The sequence below is a fragment of the Macaca thibetana genome, chromosome 18 (assembly GCF_024542745.1).
Source record: "Macaca thibetana thibetana isolate TM-01 chromosome 18, ASM2454274v1, whole genome shotgun sequence".
Lineage (NCBI taxonomy): Eukaryota > Metazoa > Chordata > Mammalia > Primates > Cercopithecidae > Macaca > Macaca thibetana.
This window is the reverse complement of record NC_065595.1, coordinates 22,503,985-22,524,333: the sequence shown is the minus strand read 5'-3', so window position 1 is coordinate 22,524,333 and position 20,349 is coordinate 22,503,985. Positions and strand designations below refer to the sequence as shown.

General features: G+C 43.1%; 1 protein-coding gene across 4 annotated transcripts in view; it reads right to left on the bottom strand.

Moving 5' to 3' along the window:
• ATP8B1 (ATPase phospholipid transporting 8B1) overlaps window positions 1–20,349 on the bottom strand; it is a 160,405-nt gene that overhangs the window by 46,196 nt on the left and 93,860 nt on the right. For 3 of the 4 annotated variants that reach the window (XM_050768030.1, XM_050768031.1, XM_050768032.1), the window contains 10 exons: window positions 18,157–18,254; window positions 16,162–16,275; window positions 12,550–12,648; window positions 12,374–12,435; window positions 9,429–9,501; window positions 9,252–9,322; window positions 6,777–6,859; window positions 6,498–6,656; window positions 5,935–6,023; window positions 3,176–3,366 (listed from right to left, as the gene is read on the bottom strand). In XM_050768030.1, the coding sequence (XP_050623987.1) occupies window positions 3,176–3,366; window positions 5,935–6,023; window positions 6,498–6,656; window positions 6,777–6,859; window positions 9,252–9,322; window positions 9,429–9,501; window positions 12,374–12,435; window positions 12,550–12,648; window positions 16,162–16,275; window positions 18,157–18,254 (1,039 nt within the window). Of the gene's footprint in view, window positions 1–3,175; window positions 3,367–5,934; window positions 6,024–6,497; window positions 6,657–6,776; window positions 6,860–9,251; window positions 9,323–9,428; window positions 9,502–12,373; window positions 12,436–12,549; window positions 12,649–16,161; window positions 16,276–18,156; window positions 18,255–20,349 lie in introns of those variants that run through there. The other variant, XM_050768033.1, reaches the window with a different exon arrangement.

Genomic DNA, 20,349 nt, shown 5'->3' with positions numbered 1-20,349 from the left:
AAGCCCTCTCCAAGGAGACCAGCCATGCACTCAGCCTCTGGTTTCTCCTAACCACATGCATCATTCTCAGGCGTCAGGGTCAAGCTGATTTTAGACAAGTAATTTCCATTCAAAATTGCTCAGTGAGATTTGCCACTCACTCCTGGGCACATTTAGCCAAGGCACCCATGTTCAGAATCCACAGCCCAGCAGAATGGATGACACAGCAACACTGCAGACAGAGCAGTGGACACAGCAAGACTGACTCTTCTCCCCCATTCCCCATAGCACCCAGGGGCACTGGGATGGTCGCGTTCACCTTTGCCCTCAGTGGTAGGGCAGAGGGAGTGAGAATATCCTAGGGTACAGACTCCTCTGCGCTCTCAAATAGGGCAAAAGGCTTTTGGCAAATACCCCAAATCGTGATCCCTAAATTATGATAAGGTTATAGAATATCCAAAATAAGATATTATAAAAGGATCATGTGAATTTTAAAACTGTAAGGGACATTACCTATCTCAGTTATAAGGAAGCTGTTTACATAGCCCGCAATTGTTAGGTGGGCAAAGGAAGTCCATAACAAGTTAAACAGATGGAAAAATAATGCTCTCCCCACTTCTTTCCCTTCCATAAATATTTCTTAAGTGCCTACTATGTACCAGATACCATTCTAGGTGCAGGGGACGTGTCTGTAAACAAAACAAAGTCCGTTCTCTTAAGGAGGTTACTTTCTAGTAGAGACAGACAAATATATAAACTAATAAAGAGAGGCTGTATCAGAGACAGAAGTTCTCTGCGGAAAATCAAAGCAGAGGCCAGGTATGGTGGCTCATGCCTGTAATCCCAACACTTTGGGAGGTTGAGGTGGGCAGATCATGAGGTCAGGAGTTCAAGACCAGCCTGACCAACATGGTGAAACCCCATCTCTACTAAAAACACAAAAAGTAGCCAGGCATGGTAGCATGTGCTTGTAATCCCACCTACTAGGGAGGCTGAGGTAGTGGAATCACTTGAACCCGGCAGGCGGAGGTTGCAGTGAGCTGAGATCGTGCTACTGCATTCCAGCCTGGGAAACAGAGCAAGACTCTGTCTCAAAACAAAACAAACAACAAACAAACAAAAATCAAAGCAAAGCCAGGTAAGGAGATATGAAGATCTCCATGAAGGAGAAGTGGTCAGAAACAGAATGAATCAGGAAAGGCCATGGTAATAAGGTGTTGTCTGAGTAGAAGCCTTTTTAGTGAAAGGGGGGCAGATAGATACCTACATAAGGATGCTCCTGGCAGAGAAAAGAGCAGGTACAAAGGCCCTGTGGCAGGAAGAGTATCAAGGGGCCAGAGTGGCAGAAGCACAGGGAGGTGGGCTGAGATGCAAAAGGTACGGGCAGAGTGGAAGGCTGAGCACCAGATCACACTTGGGGCCTTGTGGGGTGGGTTTATTCTGAATGAGGGTTGAAGTCAAAGCAGAGATACTATCTGGAAGAACTTGCTCCAGCATGTTTTCTTTTTTTTTTTTTTTTTTTTTTTTTGAGACGGAGTCTTGCTCTGTCACCCAGGCTGGAGTGCAGTGGCGGGATCTCAGCTCACTGCAAGCTCCGCCTCCCGGGTTTACGCCATTCTCCTGCCTCAGCCTCCCGAGTAGCTGGGACTACAGGCGCCCGCCACCGCGCCCGGCTAGTTTTTTGTATTTTTAGTAGAGACGGGGTTTCACCCTGTTAGCCAGGATGGTCTCGATCTCCTGACCTCGTGATCCGCCCGCCTCAGCCTCCCAAAGTGCTGGGATTACAGGCTTGAGCCACCACGCCCGGCCTCCAGCATGTTTTCAAAGGACCTTTATCTCCAAGAAAATAAATCATATTTGTCATGTGACATACCTTTATACAAAATTATGTATACAGTTTCTTTTATAATACACATTGATAGTTTTAGGCAAAATTATCTGTGTAACAGTTCCCTTGACAAAGGTAACACTCATCTCAGTTTTTCTCAAAGTAGCCGTGGAACGGATGGCTGCCCCAGGGCTTTCCTTCATGTTAGAAGAACAACAGTAACTACATGTAATCAAATTAAAAGTAAAGCAAATGCACATATAATGACACTAAAATAAAATAAATGCCTCTAATTATAGGTGTGTATGTGATCCCTATGTCTCTGGGCTATTCTTTATCAGAACTAAGAATGAACTCTGGCTGCTGGGTTTATTCCAAAGCACTAACCCTCCCAAAAAGCTCTCAAAGTCAGTTTGGCCAAGGGCAGTGAACTTTCCTATTAAAAAGAGAAAAATCCCGGGCGTGGTGACTCACGCCTGTAATCCCAGCACTTTGGGAGGCGAGGTGGGCAGGTCACCTGAGGTCAGGAGTTCAAGACCAGCCTGGCCAACTTGGTGAAACCCATCTCTACTAAAAATACAAAAAAGTAGCCAGGCGTGGGTGGTGGCGGGCACCTGTGATCCCAGCTACTCAGGAGGCTGAGGCAGGAGAATCGCTTGAACCCGGGAGGCGGAAGTTGCAGTGAGCCAAGATCATGCCATTGCACTCCTGCCTGGGCAACAAGAGTGAAACTCCATCTCAAAAAAAAAAAAGTAAAAGTGAAAAATTAAGAAATATCACCAAATCAGCTGCTTACCACTTATCAGAGATATATGCCCCTGACTTTGTTGTTGTGATTGAGATTTGAGATGAAAAGAGAACATTTTGAGAGGTTGATGAAGGACAGGAAATTTCTTTCCTACCAGGAGGTAGTGGCCAGAAAGCACAAGTTCTCCACCTTAGGTGTGGCAGATGATAATAAGGAAGGCTCAGATAAGAGGTGAGGACCACTTTCGAAAGGGAAAACTAAGTTTTTCCATCACATGCTAAATCTTCCCCTCCTCCCAGGTTCTTTCTGAAGTCTGGGCTTTGGAACCCGGTGTGAAGGGAACCTCACTAATAAGACAATGACTACAGGAGTATCAATCGATCTTTGAAATTCCCTAGCCTCATCTGCAAACAGGATGAGATAAAAGGTGCCTGGCACAGAGTGGATACTCAAATGTTAATTTCCTTTTCCTCTCTTACCCTCAGTTCTGAAATGAATGAGATTTTCTTACCTGTTCTTTGTGACCTTTGAAACAATGATTGTTAGAAATGAAGGCACTACGTTGGGAGAAGGTACAACATTCTTCCATTAAAGCAAAATGCCAGAGAGGACAGCCTTACCTGACATAGAGAGAGATGGGTACCATGGTATTGAGAACAATGATATAGCCCCAGAAATTGAGGAATCCACGGTAGGAGGGTGTAAAGTCTTCTCCATCATAGAGGTACCAAGAGTAATTGCCCACCTGTGCTTCCCAATAAGCATGGCCGATGGCAAGACCAGCAGAAAGCAGACTAAGAACAACAAAGATCTAGAAGACAGAAAACATTTAAATGCATTCTGAAGATGGATTTCCAACCTCTTGCATTTCCTAGATGCTAATTAACTTTACTCAATACTTCATACGTTTGAGAATTTAGTAGTCTGTAAAAATAATGTATGTCAAATAAAAACAGCGCCAACATAACGCTTTGAAAGTCTATTTAATTGCTACGATTGATTGATGTATCCTACATCTCCCACAGAAGGTGAGGTTTTGTTCCCAAAATTATCTTTCAAAAGAGAAGGTGGTGTCTTATATTCAAATCCTTGAAGAGTCTTATATTATAGGGCATTCTCTCAATTATGTTTACTTTGAACAATAACATACTGTTTGGGGAGGATATCTTACTTAGCATGAAACAACTTCCAACAAGGCTGAATTGGAAAACTGGAATGCTTATAGAAAATATTCAACAGATTTTTTTAAAGACAGTCTCACTGTATCGCCCAGGCTGGAGTGCAGTGGTGCCACTGTGGCTCACTACAACCTCCGCCTCCCTGGTTCAAACAATTCTCATGCCTCAGCCTCCTGAGTGGCTGGGATTACAGGCATGCGCCACCATGCCTGGCTAATTTTTGTCTTTTTAGTAGAGATGAGTTTCACCATGTTGGTCAGGCTGGTCTGGAACTCCTGGCCTCAAGTGATTTGCCTGCCTCAGTCTCCCAAATTGCTGGGATTACAGGTGGCCCTCGCCCAACCAGAATTTTTTTTTCAGGCTAACAAAATTTCACCTATATTTGGGCCATTATTCCTTAAGGTGTAATGTCACAAGTATTGCATAACATTGTAAAATAAGATTTTAAGAAGCAATATGATAAGTATTATGTTGTAGAAGTTATGAGCATATATTTATGGAAGGAATAAAAAGTCAACTCTGCTAGTGGTACTCAGAGATTCGCAAGTGGGAATAAAATTCCAGAGACAAATTTAAATTTCTGAACACAGACTCCAAAAGTGCTGTATCTCACAACTTTGTCATGGAAATAGCAGAGTGCCAACAGGCTTTTGAGAGTGCCGCACTCATAACCACAACCATGACACCAGCGATGACTGTGAAAAGTTCAAATACAATTCTCATGAAACGAGAAAGCAGGGGAAAAGGTTTCTTAAATTATTATTTTTATCTGATTTTAAATATGTATATGCAATCAAAGAGTAAGTATTAGAAGTATGCATTCAAATTGAACTAAATACTTGAAAAAATTTTCATTGGGAAATAGAAGGAGTGCTTAATATTTGGGGTCACCACATGGGCAGAAAAGAGCGAACATAGCAGGTCTGAGACTGCTTCCTCCGAAGCCTGCTTGCAGGGTTTGCCCTGGGCTGGTATCTGGTAACTTAGATGTTTGGAGGATTTCCCGGTTATTTTTTATTCTCTGATGAGAATAGCTCATGGGCTGGGTGCAGTGGCTCATGCTCGTAATCCCAGCACTTTGGGAGGCTGAGGCGGGCAGATCACTTGAGGTCAGGGGTTCGAGACCAGCCTGGCCAACATGGTGAAACCCCATCTCTACCAAAAATACAAAAATTAGCCAGGTGGGGTGGCGGCTGCCTGTAATCCCAGCTACTTGGGAGGCTGAGGCAGGAGAGTCCCTTGAACCTGGGAGGCGGAGAGTGTAGTGAACCAAGATCATGCCATTGCACTCTAGCCTGGGCAGATGGGCGAAACTCCATCTCAAAAAAAAAAAAAAAAAAAAAAAAGGAAAAACTCATGATGCCTAACTGTGCAAACAGCATGGTTTATGCTGACCATCTGTATTCTTTTGGGGAGTCCAGAGTTTTTTTGTTAAAAACCCTTGACACCGAGTCTCTCATGGGCTTCCTTGGTATAGACAACATTTCACTTGTGGTGTCATTAATTGCTGCTGGGAGAATTAAGTGCCTATTGTGTGTGTGGCTTGGTGGGGAGTGCCGGCGGGATGGCAGACTTTTGGAAGCTTGCGCCTGGTTTCCTTTGCACTTTGCTCCATGAGCCTCTGGCTGATCTTGCTCTGTGTCGTTTTGTTGTAATGAGTCACAGCTGTGAATACAATGATGTGTTGGGGCCTATGAGTCCTTCCAGTGAATCATCAAACCTGGGAGTGATCTTGGGGGTCCTCGACATACTTTATTTTAAGCCTTGCCTTGTATTTGGAGCTATACAGTAGATGTTGCGGGGTGGGGGGGCCAGGGGAGGTTTGCTTCTAAGAGAACTGCCTCTATGGGAAAGTAACAGCAATGAAATCAACCCTACATTGATTTCAGGAGCCCAGCTTCACTAATTTATCTAGGGCTTCCGGGTTTTCCAGTTCCCGTCATCAAAGCACTCAGGGCACCCTACAACTGAAATTTCCCTTCCCAAGGGGATTCTCCTGTTAAAAGTGTGGCATTTCTGAGAAAAAGTGAGGTGTTTTTGAGAAAAATCCCTTCTTCCTGCATTTGAAGCTTGGAGTGCCCAAGAATTTTTCTGTTCCACCTAAAGAGGTAAGATTTCTTTGTATTAGAAAAACATATAATAATATTAGCGCAAAAGACAGCAATCTAGATGAGAGATCTACTGAGATGAAAAATAAATACCGTGTAAACCATGTAGTTCATCAAGTAATCAATTTTAGTTCTTTTAAATCTGGTTTTCCCACTATTCTTCATTATTTTAGTGTCAGCACCTGAAAATAGAAAATTCAATGTAATTATCAATTGGGAAAAAAAATCAATTCACTGGCCCACCAATTAAATTACTCGTCTTGGCCAGGCATGGTGGTTTACGCCTGTAATCCCAGCACTTTTAGAGGCTGAGGTGGACAGATCACCTGAGGTCAGGGGTTCGAGGCCAGCCTGGCCAACATGGCAAACCCTGTCTCTACTAAAAATACAAAAATTAGCCGGGCATGGTAGCACATGCCTATAATCCCAGCTACTCTGGAGGCTGAGACAGGAGAATCACTTGAACCCAGGAGGCAGAGGTTGCAGTGAGCTGAGATCGCACTACTGCACTCCAGCCTGGGCTACAGAGTCAGACTCTGTCTCCAAAAAAAAAAAAAAAAGGAATAGCTTGATGGAGAAAGGACAGAAAAGCAATTCCCTCCTTTAAGTCTTTAAAGATCATAGCTGATTAATTTCCCAAGAAACTCTGAAAGTACCTGCAAAAATGACTAAGCCATGGCAGAAATCGGTGTTCCTAATTACACAGCCACGTAACAAAATTTTATCAGCATCCAAAGGAAAACTTGTGTTTCTCCAAAATAGTGTTCCCGTAAACTTATCTAGTCGGTTATTGGGTTCTTCACATTCAACAAGACCTTTTAAAAATATAAGATTCACATAATTAATCACATACAAAACTCTTTCTGGTGTTAATCAATAGGAATTGAACCAAGCAACTAAAATTTAAAGCAAAGTAAGACATGTTTTGTACAAACCATCAAATGTTGCCAATGTATCTTCTCTTTGGAGGTACTGGTCTGTGATTTCAAGTGACATCTTAAATTTTAAATTGGTTTCTCTAAAGGAAGGGGGAAAAATGAAAGAATTAAATGAACAAATTTTCGAGTTCGAAATGGATGTTAATTATCCAAAGTTACATTAGCTGTATCTGGATATGAAGGCTAAATAATTAGCTGTTTCTATTTTCAAACTCTGTTCACCTTGGAATTTCAGGCTTGGATAAAGTTATGCCCTGAACTAGAGAACATTTCCGACCTTGGGAAATGTTGGTTCCCTTCACTGTTGTTGTGAAGGTTAGCACAGAGGTGCCCACAAACATCCTTCTCACTGACTTGACCTTTACCACCAGCGGGGACTACCAAAGGGCTATTTGAAAAGGTAGCGTCTAATATTTAATCATATTAAGATGATTCTATAACACGTATTTGTTACAGAAATTCTGTTTCGCCTCTGTCAAATTCTTTTCCAGAGTGAATAACTGGATCACATGTTTTTGAAAGACAATTTCCTTTGGAAAAGGAGGTGGTAGCTTTACTCCCAATTGCCCCACCATAGTGCAAGGTAAGGTCGTGGGTGAGCACAAGGGCAGGCTGGGGACAGGGTGAGGCTGCCTTCTCATGACTGATGGCTTTATATAGGATTCAGGAACACTCGGGAATTTCCATGGACTAGGTAAGTTCATTCTCAACCTCACCATTCTGTTCTGACAGGGCATATTAGGATCTTATGTCTTTGTAAAGCTTTAGAATCTCTCACGGAAATAATAGCAGTTTTATAGTTCAGAATAAACAGTCAGTTGGGCGCGGTGGCTCATGCCTGTAATCCCAGCACTTTGGGAGGCAGAGGCAGGCAGACCACTTGAGGTCAGGAGTTTGAGACCGACCTGACAACACAAAACTCCATCAGGCAACTGCCCAGACTCCAATTTGGGTATAGCCTCAAGGCCTTAAAGGGAATGCAGTGTCTTTGTCAGTTAAGTCTTTACAATTAAGAAGTGGTTAATTGGTTTTTAACCAATTAGCCTTTACAATTAAGAAGTGGTTAATTGGTTTTAAGTTTTTCTCAAAAAAAAAAAAAAAAGGGTGATAGATTTCCAACAGTCAATTGACTGATCTATGAAGCAAAGACAGCCCTAGTTTTTTGTTTTTTGTTTTTTTAATTGAGACGGAGTCTCTCTCTGTCGCCTGGGCTGGAGTGCAGTGGCGCGATCTCGGCTCACTGCAAGCTCCACCTCCCGGGTTCACGCCATTCTCCTGCCTCAGCCTCCAGAGTAGCTGGGAGTACAGGCGCCCGCCACCATGCCTGGCTAATTTTTTGTATTTTTAGTAGAGACGGGGTTTCAGTGTGTTAGCCAGGATGGTCTCGATCTCCTGACCTCGTGATCTGCCCGCCTCAGCCTCCCAAAGTGCTGGGATTACAGGCGTGAGCCACCGCGCCTGGCCAGCCCTAGTTTTCAGTCTCATGATTTCGGCTCTCTGTAAAGCAGTGTATGCATATCTGGAGCATGAGGCACGAGGAGCAGAGGGAGCAATGTCCTGACTCTACCACTCACTGTGTGACCTTGGACAGGCTGCTGCACCTCCCTGGGCCTCTGATTCCTCATGGGTAATACAGACCAGTAATATTCATCTCACATGGTCATTTAGAGGATTAAATGAGCTAATATGTAAAGTGCCTGCAACCTCGTGAGCACTCAATAAATGCCTTGAAAACTGGTCAGAAAACTGGTCAAAAACAGAACTTTATTCTCTCTTAAATGATAGCATAGTAACCAAAACCAACACAAGAAGAATTCAGAATTGCCTACTGAGGCCAGGTGCAGTGGCTCACGCCTGTAATCCCAGCACTTTGGCAGGCCGAGACAGGCAGATCACTTGAGATCAGGAGTTCGAGACCAGCCTGGCTAACATGGTGAAACCCCATCTCTACTAAAAATACAAAAATTAGCTGGGTGTGGGGGCTGGCGCCTGTAATCTCAGTTACTCAGGAGGCTGAGGCAGGAGAATTGTTTGAACCCAGCGGGTGTGGAGGTTGCAGTGAGCTGAGATAGCTCCACTACACTCCAACCTGCGCAACAGAGGGAGACTCTGTCTCAAAAATAAGTAAATAAATTGCCTATTGGTAAAGACTTTAAAAATCTGTTCCATTCTCTGACACAGATAATAACCTCAGTATTATTCATATCTGTCTGGACACTGCTCAGCAGTTGATAAAGGGCTCAGACAGATATGCACCTGTCTGATCCTTTTACCTTCCCTGAGAGGTGGTGACAGGCAGGTGGGTAGAGCTCTGCTTCACAGAGGGGCAAAGGTGAGATCGGTAGGGACAGGCAGCAGGTGGCAGAGGCAACGCCAGATACCAATCCCTCTGGTCCAGAATGCTCCGATTTCAATGGAATGAATGTGCCTTCAAAGGCCAGCTTTAAATGAGGCCCATTGAGACACACTTACCCATCCAGTTCTGCTGTTTCCACATAGCAGAGGCTGTTAGGCTCAGAGCTAGACAGCAGGAGAATGTCAGCCTGTCCAAAAGAAAACACACCGATAACACCGAGACCCTGAGGGAGAAGCTGAGCGCAGGGGCTGGGGGAGAACAAGGAACGAGAGAAGCAGAAGTTGGTCACTTACTGGAACAAAATCATTTTTTTTCAGACGAATGACGTCTCCAACTTGAATGTCTTTCCATTTGGCAACTTTGAACCTAAGGATTAAAAATAATGAGGACTTATTGAAATTTTAAGTTACAGGCAAGGGAATTACTATTCTTTCTGGATGTTACAGATTCTGGAAAATGTGTAAGTCACAGAGAAAATGATAAAATTTTGCTTTTTCATGACGTAAACATATTAAGTGGGCATGAAAATCGTATTGACCTCTGAAGGAAGCAATGATGATGACTTTGATATGCTCTTTCCCTCTACGTCATGTAAGGAAGAGTTTATGGGGGCCACTTATGTGTGTGGCAGGGAAATACTTGCCACCGCCTTTTGTTTTTGCTTATGTCCAACTCGCCTCCCTGCTGTGTTCCTTCTCAGTGACCCATCACTTGCTCCGTGCTGGTCCCGGGACAGGAGCACCTACGTTATGGCACCCACGTGGGCCTGCCAGAGTCTTCGTGGGGGCTTCAGAGCTTGCCTACTCTCTACTGTTTAAATTATCTTTATTATTTATTTATTAATTATCATTATTATTTTTTATTGAAACAGAGTCTCGCTCTGTTGCCCAGGCTGGAGTGCAGTGGCACGATCTCAGCTCACTGCAACCAGTGGCATGATCTCAGCTCACTGCAGCTTCTGCCTTCTGGGGTTCAAGAGATTCTCCTGCCTCAGGCTCCCGAGTCGCTGCGACTACAGGCACGTGCCACCACGCCCGACTAATTTTTGTATTTTTAGCAGAGATGAGTTTTTACCATGTTGGCCAGGCTGGTCTCGAACTCCTGACCTCAGGTGATCAACACAGCTGGGCCTCCCAAAGTGCTGGGATTAGAGGCATGAGCCACCTCACCTGGCCTGTTAACTTCTTAATTGTAAAGGCTTAACTGGCAAAGACACTGCATTCCCTTTAAGGCCCCGAGGCTATACACAAATTGGATTATGGTCAGTTGTCTAATGGAGCTTTGTATTGTCAGCACAACTTGTGTTTACACAACTCCTTCAGCCTCCCTAGCACATCATCTTCAGGGCTTTGCTCAGTCTTGACATCTTTCCCCACATTCCCTTGCTAAAGTGACTTTTGCCTTCCCTGAACTGTCAGAGCATTTTGTTTTTATCATTTTTTATTCTGATATGGATTTTATTAGAATGATGTGTGTAGGTGTCTCATCTTCTGTCTTGACCTGTAAGTTTCTCAAGGATACTGTCCTGCCTCCAACATGCAGAAAGTGCTCCATAAGTGTTTGTTAATTTAATGTAGTCAACTGTAACGAAAGCACCAACTCAGCGATCAGTAATGAGTTGTTTTTTGAGCAAGAGCCTCCAGGCAGAACTGCAAATTCAAGTGCTAAAAATAGTAACTAAGGCCTAATTCCAAGACTTTTTAATGTGTCAACACTGAGGAAAATAACCTGACTTACAGCCGTACTTCCACCCTGTATAATTCAAATATAGACTATACCAAGCTATAAATATGTTTAGGTGGCTTTTTTTCCCTTGCAAATAAAAAAATTATGTTCCAAAGTTACCTTTCAAGTGTCAAAAGACAAAATCACAACAATTTAAAGATCTTAATTGGCTTTGTTTACAATTCTAGGATTAGGAAACACTTCATTCAGTAAAACAGAATAAGTGTCCCAATGAGCCTAGCAGAAGAGGTTGTTGTTGTTGTTAAGACAGGAGTCTCACTAAGTTGGCCAGGCTGGCCTCGAAGTCCTGGCCTCAAGTGATCCTCCTGCCTTGGCCTCCCAAAGTACTGAGATTACAGGTGTGAGCCACCGTGCCTGGCCAGCCCATATGTTTAGCCTGTACCATAGCTACTACACTGGTAAAGACGAGCTCTGGGTTGCCTTGAATTGGAAGTCTAGGGTGCATGTCTGGAAGGGCCATGGCTTGAGCAGCCCTTGCAGTGGGGTCACAATTCTAACAGAATTGCCTCCAATATTTCAGTATTCAGAATTGCCTTCTAATAGCCCTGCCAAGAAGGTGCAGGCCTATCCATTTGTCATTTCAGACTTACATAAATAGACTTACTTCTATTTTAAAATTTCAGAAATATTGAAATGTAAAACATCTACAATTTCGTTTATTGAAAGATAAGCCAAATTTTTTTTTTAATCCTGGAGTTAAGAATTGTATACCAAATTCTTGTGACATTAGGGGAACTGGGGCATAAACATATATTAAAAATGTGTTTTAAATCTCCAGGTCATTTTTGGCCATAAATGAATGGCAGATAAACATATAGTGATTAGATGTCTGCCTCCAAATAAATTAATTTTATTATTATAGTAGGTTCATTATGTCCACTGGGTATATCGTTTGTATATGTGAAAATCTTTAAAACAATATTATAGTTTAAAACTTTTAAAAGTGTTGATATGTTAAAAATGTTAATGAATATTTCCTATGGAATTTAGTACCCAAAGTAGTCATCTTTTTATCTATTTTTATCACTATCCTTATTAGATATATTATAACAGGGGTACATACTCATTAAAAAGATAATTTAAGGCCAGGTGTGGTGGCTCATGCCTGTAATCCCAACACTTTGGGAGATCGAGGAGGGCAGATAACTTGAGGTCAGGAGTTTGAGACCAGCCTGGCCAACGTGGTGAAACCCCGTCTCTACTAAAAGTACAAAAATTAGCTGAGTGTGGTGGTGCATGCCTGTAATTCCATCTACTCGGGAGGCTGAGGCAGGAAAATTGCTTGAACCTGGAAGGTGGAGTTTGCAGTGAACCAAGATCGTGCTGCTGCACTCCAGCCTGAGCGACAGAGCGAGACTCTGTCTCGAAAAAAAAAAAAAGTTAATGTACTAATAGCCTTCTACATTGTAATAATTATCTCTGAATATGTTTCTAGGCAGAATTGTGCATTACATCCTTGAAACTCAGTTACTAATTAAAGAAGACACAGTACCTGCCATTCTTAATGACTTCACACGTCCTATTGTTGATTTCCTTATCCATTTTATGGCGAGCCTTGAGAAGGAAGATGGGGAAATGCTGTTTTAAACATCTCAATACAGAAGGAAGGCATGAGAACTTAAAGTCAATTCAAAGCAATGAGTAGAAGGTTGTATGAGAAATCCTCACCACATCGTCCACCAGGTCTTTGATTGCGGTGACGCCCAGCACCAGAAGCAGGGGCACTAGTGTGGTGTACCAAGCCAGGGTAGAGATTTGAGGAATTGCCTAAAAGAATAAAAGGGCTTATGTGTGTGTCCATGAAGGCATATCAAGCTTACAGGTAACTTATTGCTAATTCTAAGCTTGCTAATTCCAAGTCTCATCTCCGTCATCACATAAGTCTACATCCTGCAGAGTGTGTAGGAAAGGCTCTTTAAGCATCTGGACAACCTCCTTCTAGTGGTTCTCTCTAGCTTCTGGACACCTGGAACAGAGCCTAGAGGGCAGTGGCTCCTGAAATCATCTCATTGCGACCTTAACTGGACACCAAGGAAGTTTTGTATCATGATACCTAAAAGAGAGTTGCTCTAAATTTTTTGTGAAAATTATATTTAACTGGGGGTGAGGGGGTAGGAGTGGCAAAGGAAAAGTCTCGTCTTAACTTTTTTTTTTGAGATGGAGTCTCCCTCTGTCACCCAGGCTGGAGTGTAGTGGCACAATTTTGGCTCACTGCAACCTCCACCTCCCAGGTTCAAGTGATTCTCCTGCCTCAGCCTCCTGAGCAGCTGGGATTACAGGTGTGTGCCACCGCACCTGGCTAATTTTTTTGTATTTTTAGTAGAGATGGGTTTTCACCATGTTGGCCAGGTTGGTCTCGAGCTCCTGACCTCAGGCAATCTTCCTGCCTCAGCCTCCCAAAGTGCTGACATTACAGGTGTGAGCCACCGTGCCTGGCCAAAGTCATCTTAATTTTTAAGGAATGCACGCATAGTAGGTTCTGCACTGCAGGTTTCTCAGCCAGTGGTTTCTGAGGATCCCATGTTAGAGGCAAAGATGGCAGGAGGTACTAGCTGCCTCTGAAAGTGAGGGATTAGGGAGAGTATCTCTGAGGGCATTAGAAGAAAGTGCTTCCTTCATGATCATCACTATTGGCCTATCCGAGAAAGTGAGATGGCCTTGCAAGAAGCCCTACCTCCATCAAGATAGCCTCTAAGTTTGAATAAAGATTGGGACACAAGTTTAATAAAGTTATTTCATAACCGTCCTCCTGATCAGTGGGCTATATAAGGTAGTGGTTAAAATGACAGGCTTTGAAGTCAACTCCTAGATCCAAGGCTTAGTCAGCTCTACCATTTATGGCTTATGGGACTTTGAGCAAGTTACTTTAGCTTACTAGGCCTCAGCTCTTCTCTGCAAAATGGAGGTCACGCCAGGCCTGACCTTCTAGACTAGAAGAATTAAGTGTAGTGACAACACAAGTTAAGAAGCTACCTACGGCTATTACTGTTACCCTAATTTGGATTGCTGACCTTAAGAGAAGATAACTGGGCCAGATGTGGTGGTTCACGCCTGTAATTCCAACATTTTGGGAGGCCGAGGTAGGCAGATCACCTGAGGTTGGAAGTTTGAGACCAGCCTGACCAACATAGAGAAACCCCATCTCTACTAAAAATACAAAATTAGCCAGGTGTGGTGGCACATGCCGGTAATCCCAGCTACTCAGGAAGCTGAGACAGAAGAATGGCTTGAACCTGGGAGGCAGTGGTTGTGGTGAGCTGAGATCACACCATTGCACTCCAGGCTTGACAACAAAAGCGAAAGTCCATTTCAAAAAAAAGAGAAGATAACTGGGGTACAGTTGGAAGACAGAAAGATCCTTCTTCCCATATCATGGTGAATATGTGAAACTCCTCTCCCCTGCTAGAAGGAAGTAAGGAAAAATGGCCTACTTCCTATAGAGCTGCACCTTAGAGTTTGCAGTGCTAACCTCTACACACAGCTGTCTAAGCATCTCCTTTGATAACAGGGCCATCCTTTACTATCTGACTTGCAGGTCTTTCAGTTTCCTAAATCATTGCGTATCCATTTCTCCTTAGTATCGCCTCTTCTTTTTCCCTCCTCTCCACGCATCCTCCATCCCCACCTAGACACACATTCTACCCCATTTTCATAAAACCTTAGAGGGTCAATCCCAGCAGGTGTAAGTTTTCCAAATCCAACGCTTGCTGTAAAGAATCTGGTAAAGTACCAGGCACAGTGGCTCATGCCTGTAATCCCAGCACTTGGGGAGGCTGAGGCGGGTGGATTAACTGAAGTCAGGAGTCTGAGACTAGCCTGGTTAACATAGTGAAACCCTGTCTCTACTAAAAATACAAAAATTAGCTGGACATGGCGGCGGGCAACTGTGATCCCAGCTACTCAGGGGGCTGAGGCAGGAGAATCGCTTGAACCCAGGAGAAGGAGGAGGAGGTTGCAGTGAGCCAAGATGGTGCCACCGCACTCCAGCCTCGGCAACAAGAGTGAAAAAAAAAAAAAAAAAAAAAAAAAAGAATCTGGTGAAACCAGGTGTATATTCTGGGCTTGAGCTTTGTAATCTGCACAGCAGACACTAAAGGTTGATTCTGGCGCTAACTAGTGTGTGTGGAGTTCCCTCGATTACAGTTAAACTCATGCTCTCCGGATAACTGGATCCTTTGCCACAATTAGGAAAAAAAAAAATTTAAGTAGGCCTTTTAAAATGTAAAAACAGTTCACAAAAATAACTTACTGAAATTTATGACCAAAATTTTAATAAAAAATCAACGATCTTTTTTGGGGGAAATTCAGCATGTAAATACAATAATAAAAGACAAGCACAAAAATAGGTTTAACGTTAAGGTGCAAATAATTTTACAAAGTAAGGATTTTATTTATTTATTTTTTTTGAGATGGAGTTTAGCTCTTGCTGTCCAAGCTGGAGTGTGATGGTGGGATCTCAGCTCACTGCAACCTCTGCCTCCTGGGTTCAAGCGCTTCTCTTGCCTCAGCCTCCTGAGTAGCTGGGATTACAGGCGCGCACCATCATGCCTGGCTAATTTTTTGTATTTTTAGTAGAAACGGGGTTTCACCATGTTAGCCAGGCTGGTCTCGAGCTACTGACTTCAGGTGATCCACCCTCTTCAGCCTCCCAAAGTGTTGAGATTGCAGGAGTGAGCCACCACGCCCAGCCTTTTGTTTTTTCTTTTTTTTTTGAGACAGAGTCTTGCTCTGTGGCCCAGGCTGGAATGCAATGGCATGATCTCGGCTCACTGCAACCACCGCCTCCCAGTTTCAAGTGATTCTCCCACCTCAGCCTTCCAAGTAGCTGGGATTACAGGCATCTGCCATCATGTCCTGCTAATTTTTGTATTTTTGTAGACATGGGGTTTCACCATGTTGGCCAGGCTGGCCTCAAACTCCTCACCTAAGGTGATCTGCTCGCCTCGGCCTCCCAAAGTGCGGGGATTACAGGCGTAGGCCACTGCGCCTGGCTGGATTTTAGTTTTATTCACTTCAGGGATAGCAGTTTTAACACCAATATCAGTATAACATGAAATTTTTAATAATACAGAATTAGAATAATATTTCCATTTGCTCCCTTTCCCTGTTCATATGGCACTGATTGAGCTGGTTCTGTGTATGAGGCACTGTTCCTTTATATACAGAACCCTGATGCTAATATAAAACACTTTCAAGATTATTCGCATTATATGTGTCTACAGCTTAAATGTTATTGAGTCACTATAATTCAAACAGATTTAAGATAGCAAAAGGCATTACCTGTAAGATAAGAAGAACCAGGAAATATATATTGGCTGATCTCTTAAATTGCTCAAACAGATTCATTGGTATAAAGGTAAGTGCGTTGTACTTGTATGTTTTAATTGCATTATTCTGTTGGAAAAAATAAGAGTCATTCTAAATGATGCTGTATTTATCACAATGTATACACATCTGCAAAAATCACTAAGTCCCACAGCTTACAGTGACAAAGGAACATAATCTATCAGAAAGATATTGAGGATTTTGGCTGAGTGCGGTGGCTCATGCCTATAATCCCAGCACTTTGGGAGACCGAGGTGGGTGGATCACTTGAGCCTAGCAGTTTGATACCAGCCTGGCCAACATGGTGAAACCCCATCTGTACTAAAAATACAAAAATTAGCCAGGCGTGGTGGTGCACACCTGTAGTCCCAGATACTTGGGAGGCTGAGGCAGGAGAATCACTTGAACCCGGGAGGCAGAGGTTGCAGATCGTCCCACTGCACTCCAGCCTGTGCGACAGAGTGAAACTCTGCCTTATAAAAAAAGAAAAGAAAAAAAGAAAAGAAAAGAAAAGAAAGATGCTGACATTTCGTTTAAGCTTTTAATTCTAGCCAAGCAGCCAAGCCTCACAATGACTACTTGGAGTCTTATGACTGAGGCAGTAAGAAGAAACATACATCAGACTGTGACCAAATAAATCACGCTATCAGATTCCTTGACCCATTGGAGACTGTTAGAAAACAGGGTAAAGGTAGACAACAACATGGCAAAAGCCAGGAAAAGTGACGCTTTTATTTAAGTGAGGAGACAGAAGACCTACTACGTAAGAAAGAGCAAAAGGTACTGTAGTGGGTTGCATTGTGTCCTGCAAAAGGTATGTTCAGGTCTTAACGCTAATACCTACGAGTGGGATCTTATTTGGAAATAAGATCTTCGCAGAGACAATCAAGATGAAGTCAGACGTGATTAGGACAGGCTCTAATTTAATGAGGTGCTTATTCGGACTGGGGTCCCCATAAGAGGAAAGCTGCCACACAGACACACACAGGAAGAGTGCCCCTTGAAGATGGAAGCAGAGATTGCATTGACTTCATCTGAAAGCCAAGGAACTCCAAGGATTGCCAGTGGCCACCAGAAGCCAGGGGAGAGGCAGGGAACAGATTCTCCTGCAGAAGCTCCAGAAGGAGCCAACCCTACCAACACCGAGATTTCAGACTTCTGATCCCTGCATCGGGAGAGAGTGAACTTCTGTTGTTTTAAGCCATCCAGTTGTGGTACTCTGTTATGGAGGCCCTTGGAACTAGCCAATGGTCTCGATCTCCTGACACACCCATCTTACAACATTTTAAGCCCACACTGTTGTTTTAAATAAAACACACATCTTTATTACTTTATTATTATTGAGACAGGGTCTCACTCCTGTCACCTAGGCAGGAATGCAATGGCACAATCTCAGTTCACTGAAATCTCTGCCTCCTGGGCTCAAGCGATTCTCCTGCCTCAGCCTCCTGAGTAGCTGAGACCATGGGCACATGCCACCGCGCCAGGCTAATTTTTGCAATTCACGTTTAATCTTTAAGTATTCTTTATCACATTCCAAAGGTAATAAGTATTTCTGAGTCGAAAATATGTTTAAAATCTCTAAATCCATTCCAGGCAGAGAGGGGGAAGATAAGTTCTTAAGAGATTCCTTTGAAACCCATTACTTTCAAACAGGAGGCTTCTGTGCCGTCATTGTATATTCTTTCATAAAACATTTTTAGAGAGCTTAAAATTTAAAAAAGAGAGACAATTTCAATCTACATAATTCTGTTTTGTTTCAAGTCACCCTCTACGCACCCCAAAGATAAACATCAATAAAAATGACATTCTATAGAAATAATAATGATTATCAATAGCCCCAGGCAGGTGGTTACATAGAAGGCAGGTATAGCAAGAAGGTAGTAAGCATGCCAGCTACTGGAAGAAACTGCATTTTAATAAAAACAATTCAGAAAGTTAACAACTCACCGCATATTTACTCTTCTTAATACAAAAGAACTTTGTGTTCATAAAGTGAGGTTGTCCATGATACTTGCGATCATTTGCTTTGACTTGCCATGTACATTCTTTATAAAAAAGGGAGAGAAGTTCATAAGTACCAAATTAACATGTTGTTATGAGTTGAATTGTGTCTTCCCCAGATTCAAATGTTGAAGTCCTAAATCTCCATCCCTCAGAATGTGACCTTATTTGAGGAAACTGCTCACTGCAGATGTAATCAAATGAAAGTGAAGTCATTAGAGAGGACCCTAATTCAACATGACTGATACCTTTACAAAAAGGGAAATTTGGACACAGAGATAGACGGAAGACAATGTGAAGTCACAGGGAGAAAATGGCCATCTGCAAGCCAAGGAGAGAGGGCTAGAACAGACCTCTCCCTTGTAGCTCTCAGAAGAAATCGATCCTGCTGATACCTTGATGCCTAGAGGAAGGAATAAGCATGCCGCTGCTATGAAAGCTGAGGCAAGCATACTATAAATCAGGAAGAAAATGAGGAAGCAGGCCGGGCACAGTGGCTTACGCCTGTAATCCCAGCACTTTGGGAGGCCAAGGTGGGTGGATCACGAGGTCAGGAGTTCAAGACCAGCCTGGCCAAGATGATGAAACCCTGTCTCTACTAAAAATACAAAAATTAGCCGGGTGCAGTGGTGGGCACCTGTAATCCCATCTCCTCAGGAGGCTGAGACAGGAGAATTGTTTGAACCCGAGAGGTGGAGGTTGCAGTGAGCTCAGATTGCACCACTGCACTCTAGCCTGGGCAACAGAGCAAGACTCCATTTCAAAAAAAGAAAAAAGAAAAGAAAGAAAACGAGGAAGCACCTCTTTGGCATCAAGTTCTCCATGAACATGCATGCTGGATGAAGCTCCCTTGAGTGACGCACATAATGGAGTGAACTAGGTTTTGACGAATCCCCACCAAATTGGCAGAGAGGAGAAATGAATGATGGATGTGGCACAACTATTTGTGGAGATAGGAATATATTCAAAGACACTTGAAAGTAAAAAATTACAAAAATATCAGTCTTAACAACTATAATAATAAAAATATATACGTTTGAAAATATCATATTTCACTTTTAAAATAATGTATTATCCTTTTTTTTTTTTTTTCCTTTGAGACAGTCTCACTCTGTCACCCAGACTGGAGTGCAGTGTGTGATCTCGGCTCACCGCAACCTCTGCCTCCCGGGTTCAAGCAATTCTTCTGCCTCAGCCTCCTGAGTAGCTGGGATTACAGGTGCCTGCCACCACACCTGGCTAATTTTTGTATTTTTAGTGGAGACGGGGTTTCACCATATTGGCCAGTCTGGTCTCGAACTTCTAACCTGGTGATCTGCCCGCCTTGGCCTCCCAAAGTGCTGGGATTACAGGCATGAGCCAGGGATTACAGGCGTGAGCCACTGTGCCCAGCAAAATGATGTATTTTCTAGACTCCTACTCCAAAGGAAATACAGACTATATGGCAAGAGTAACAAGTGTAGGCCAAGCATGGTGGCTCACGCCTGTAATCCTAGCACTTTGGGAGGCCGAGGAGGGTGGATCACTTGGGGTCAGGCATTCAAAACCAGCCTGGCCAACACAGTGAAACCCCACCTCTACTAAAAACACAAAAAATTAGTGGGGTGTGGTGGTGTATGCCTATAATCCCAGCTACTTGGAAGGCTGAGGCAGGAGAATCTCTTGAACCTGGGAGGCAGAGGTTGCAGTGAGCCGAGATAGTGCCGCTGCACTCCAGCCTGGGTGACAGAGCGAGACTCTGTCTCAAAAAAAAAAAAAAAAAAAAAAAAGAAAGTAACAAGTGTAGACTATTGAGGAATGCAAATAGTTAACCTGATTGCTTTTTTAAAGCCACAATATCACTATTGAACATTTTTCTCGCATCATTTTGGCTGCCTTTCATCGGGTAATCATAACAGTTGTGTTATTACAAATGAAAATGTTCCTGGTATCTTTGTAGCTCAAGTGCAATCTTATCAAAAGGGAAAATAAAAATGGAAATATAAAGCCACTCATAAGCACTGTAATCATGTATGCAATCAGAACAGCGCCTTCCACTCAAAAAGGAGATCTCAAAGTAGGTAGACAAGATCTTATATAAGGTACTCTTGAATCCATTCTATTTGGTGGTAATTTGCAAATGCATGCACTTTTCACGGT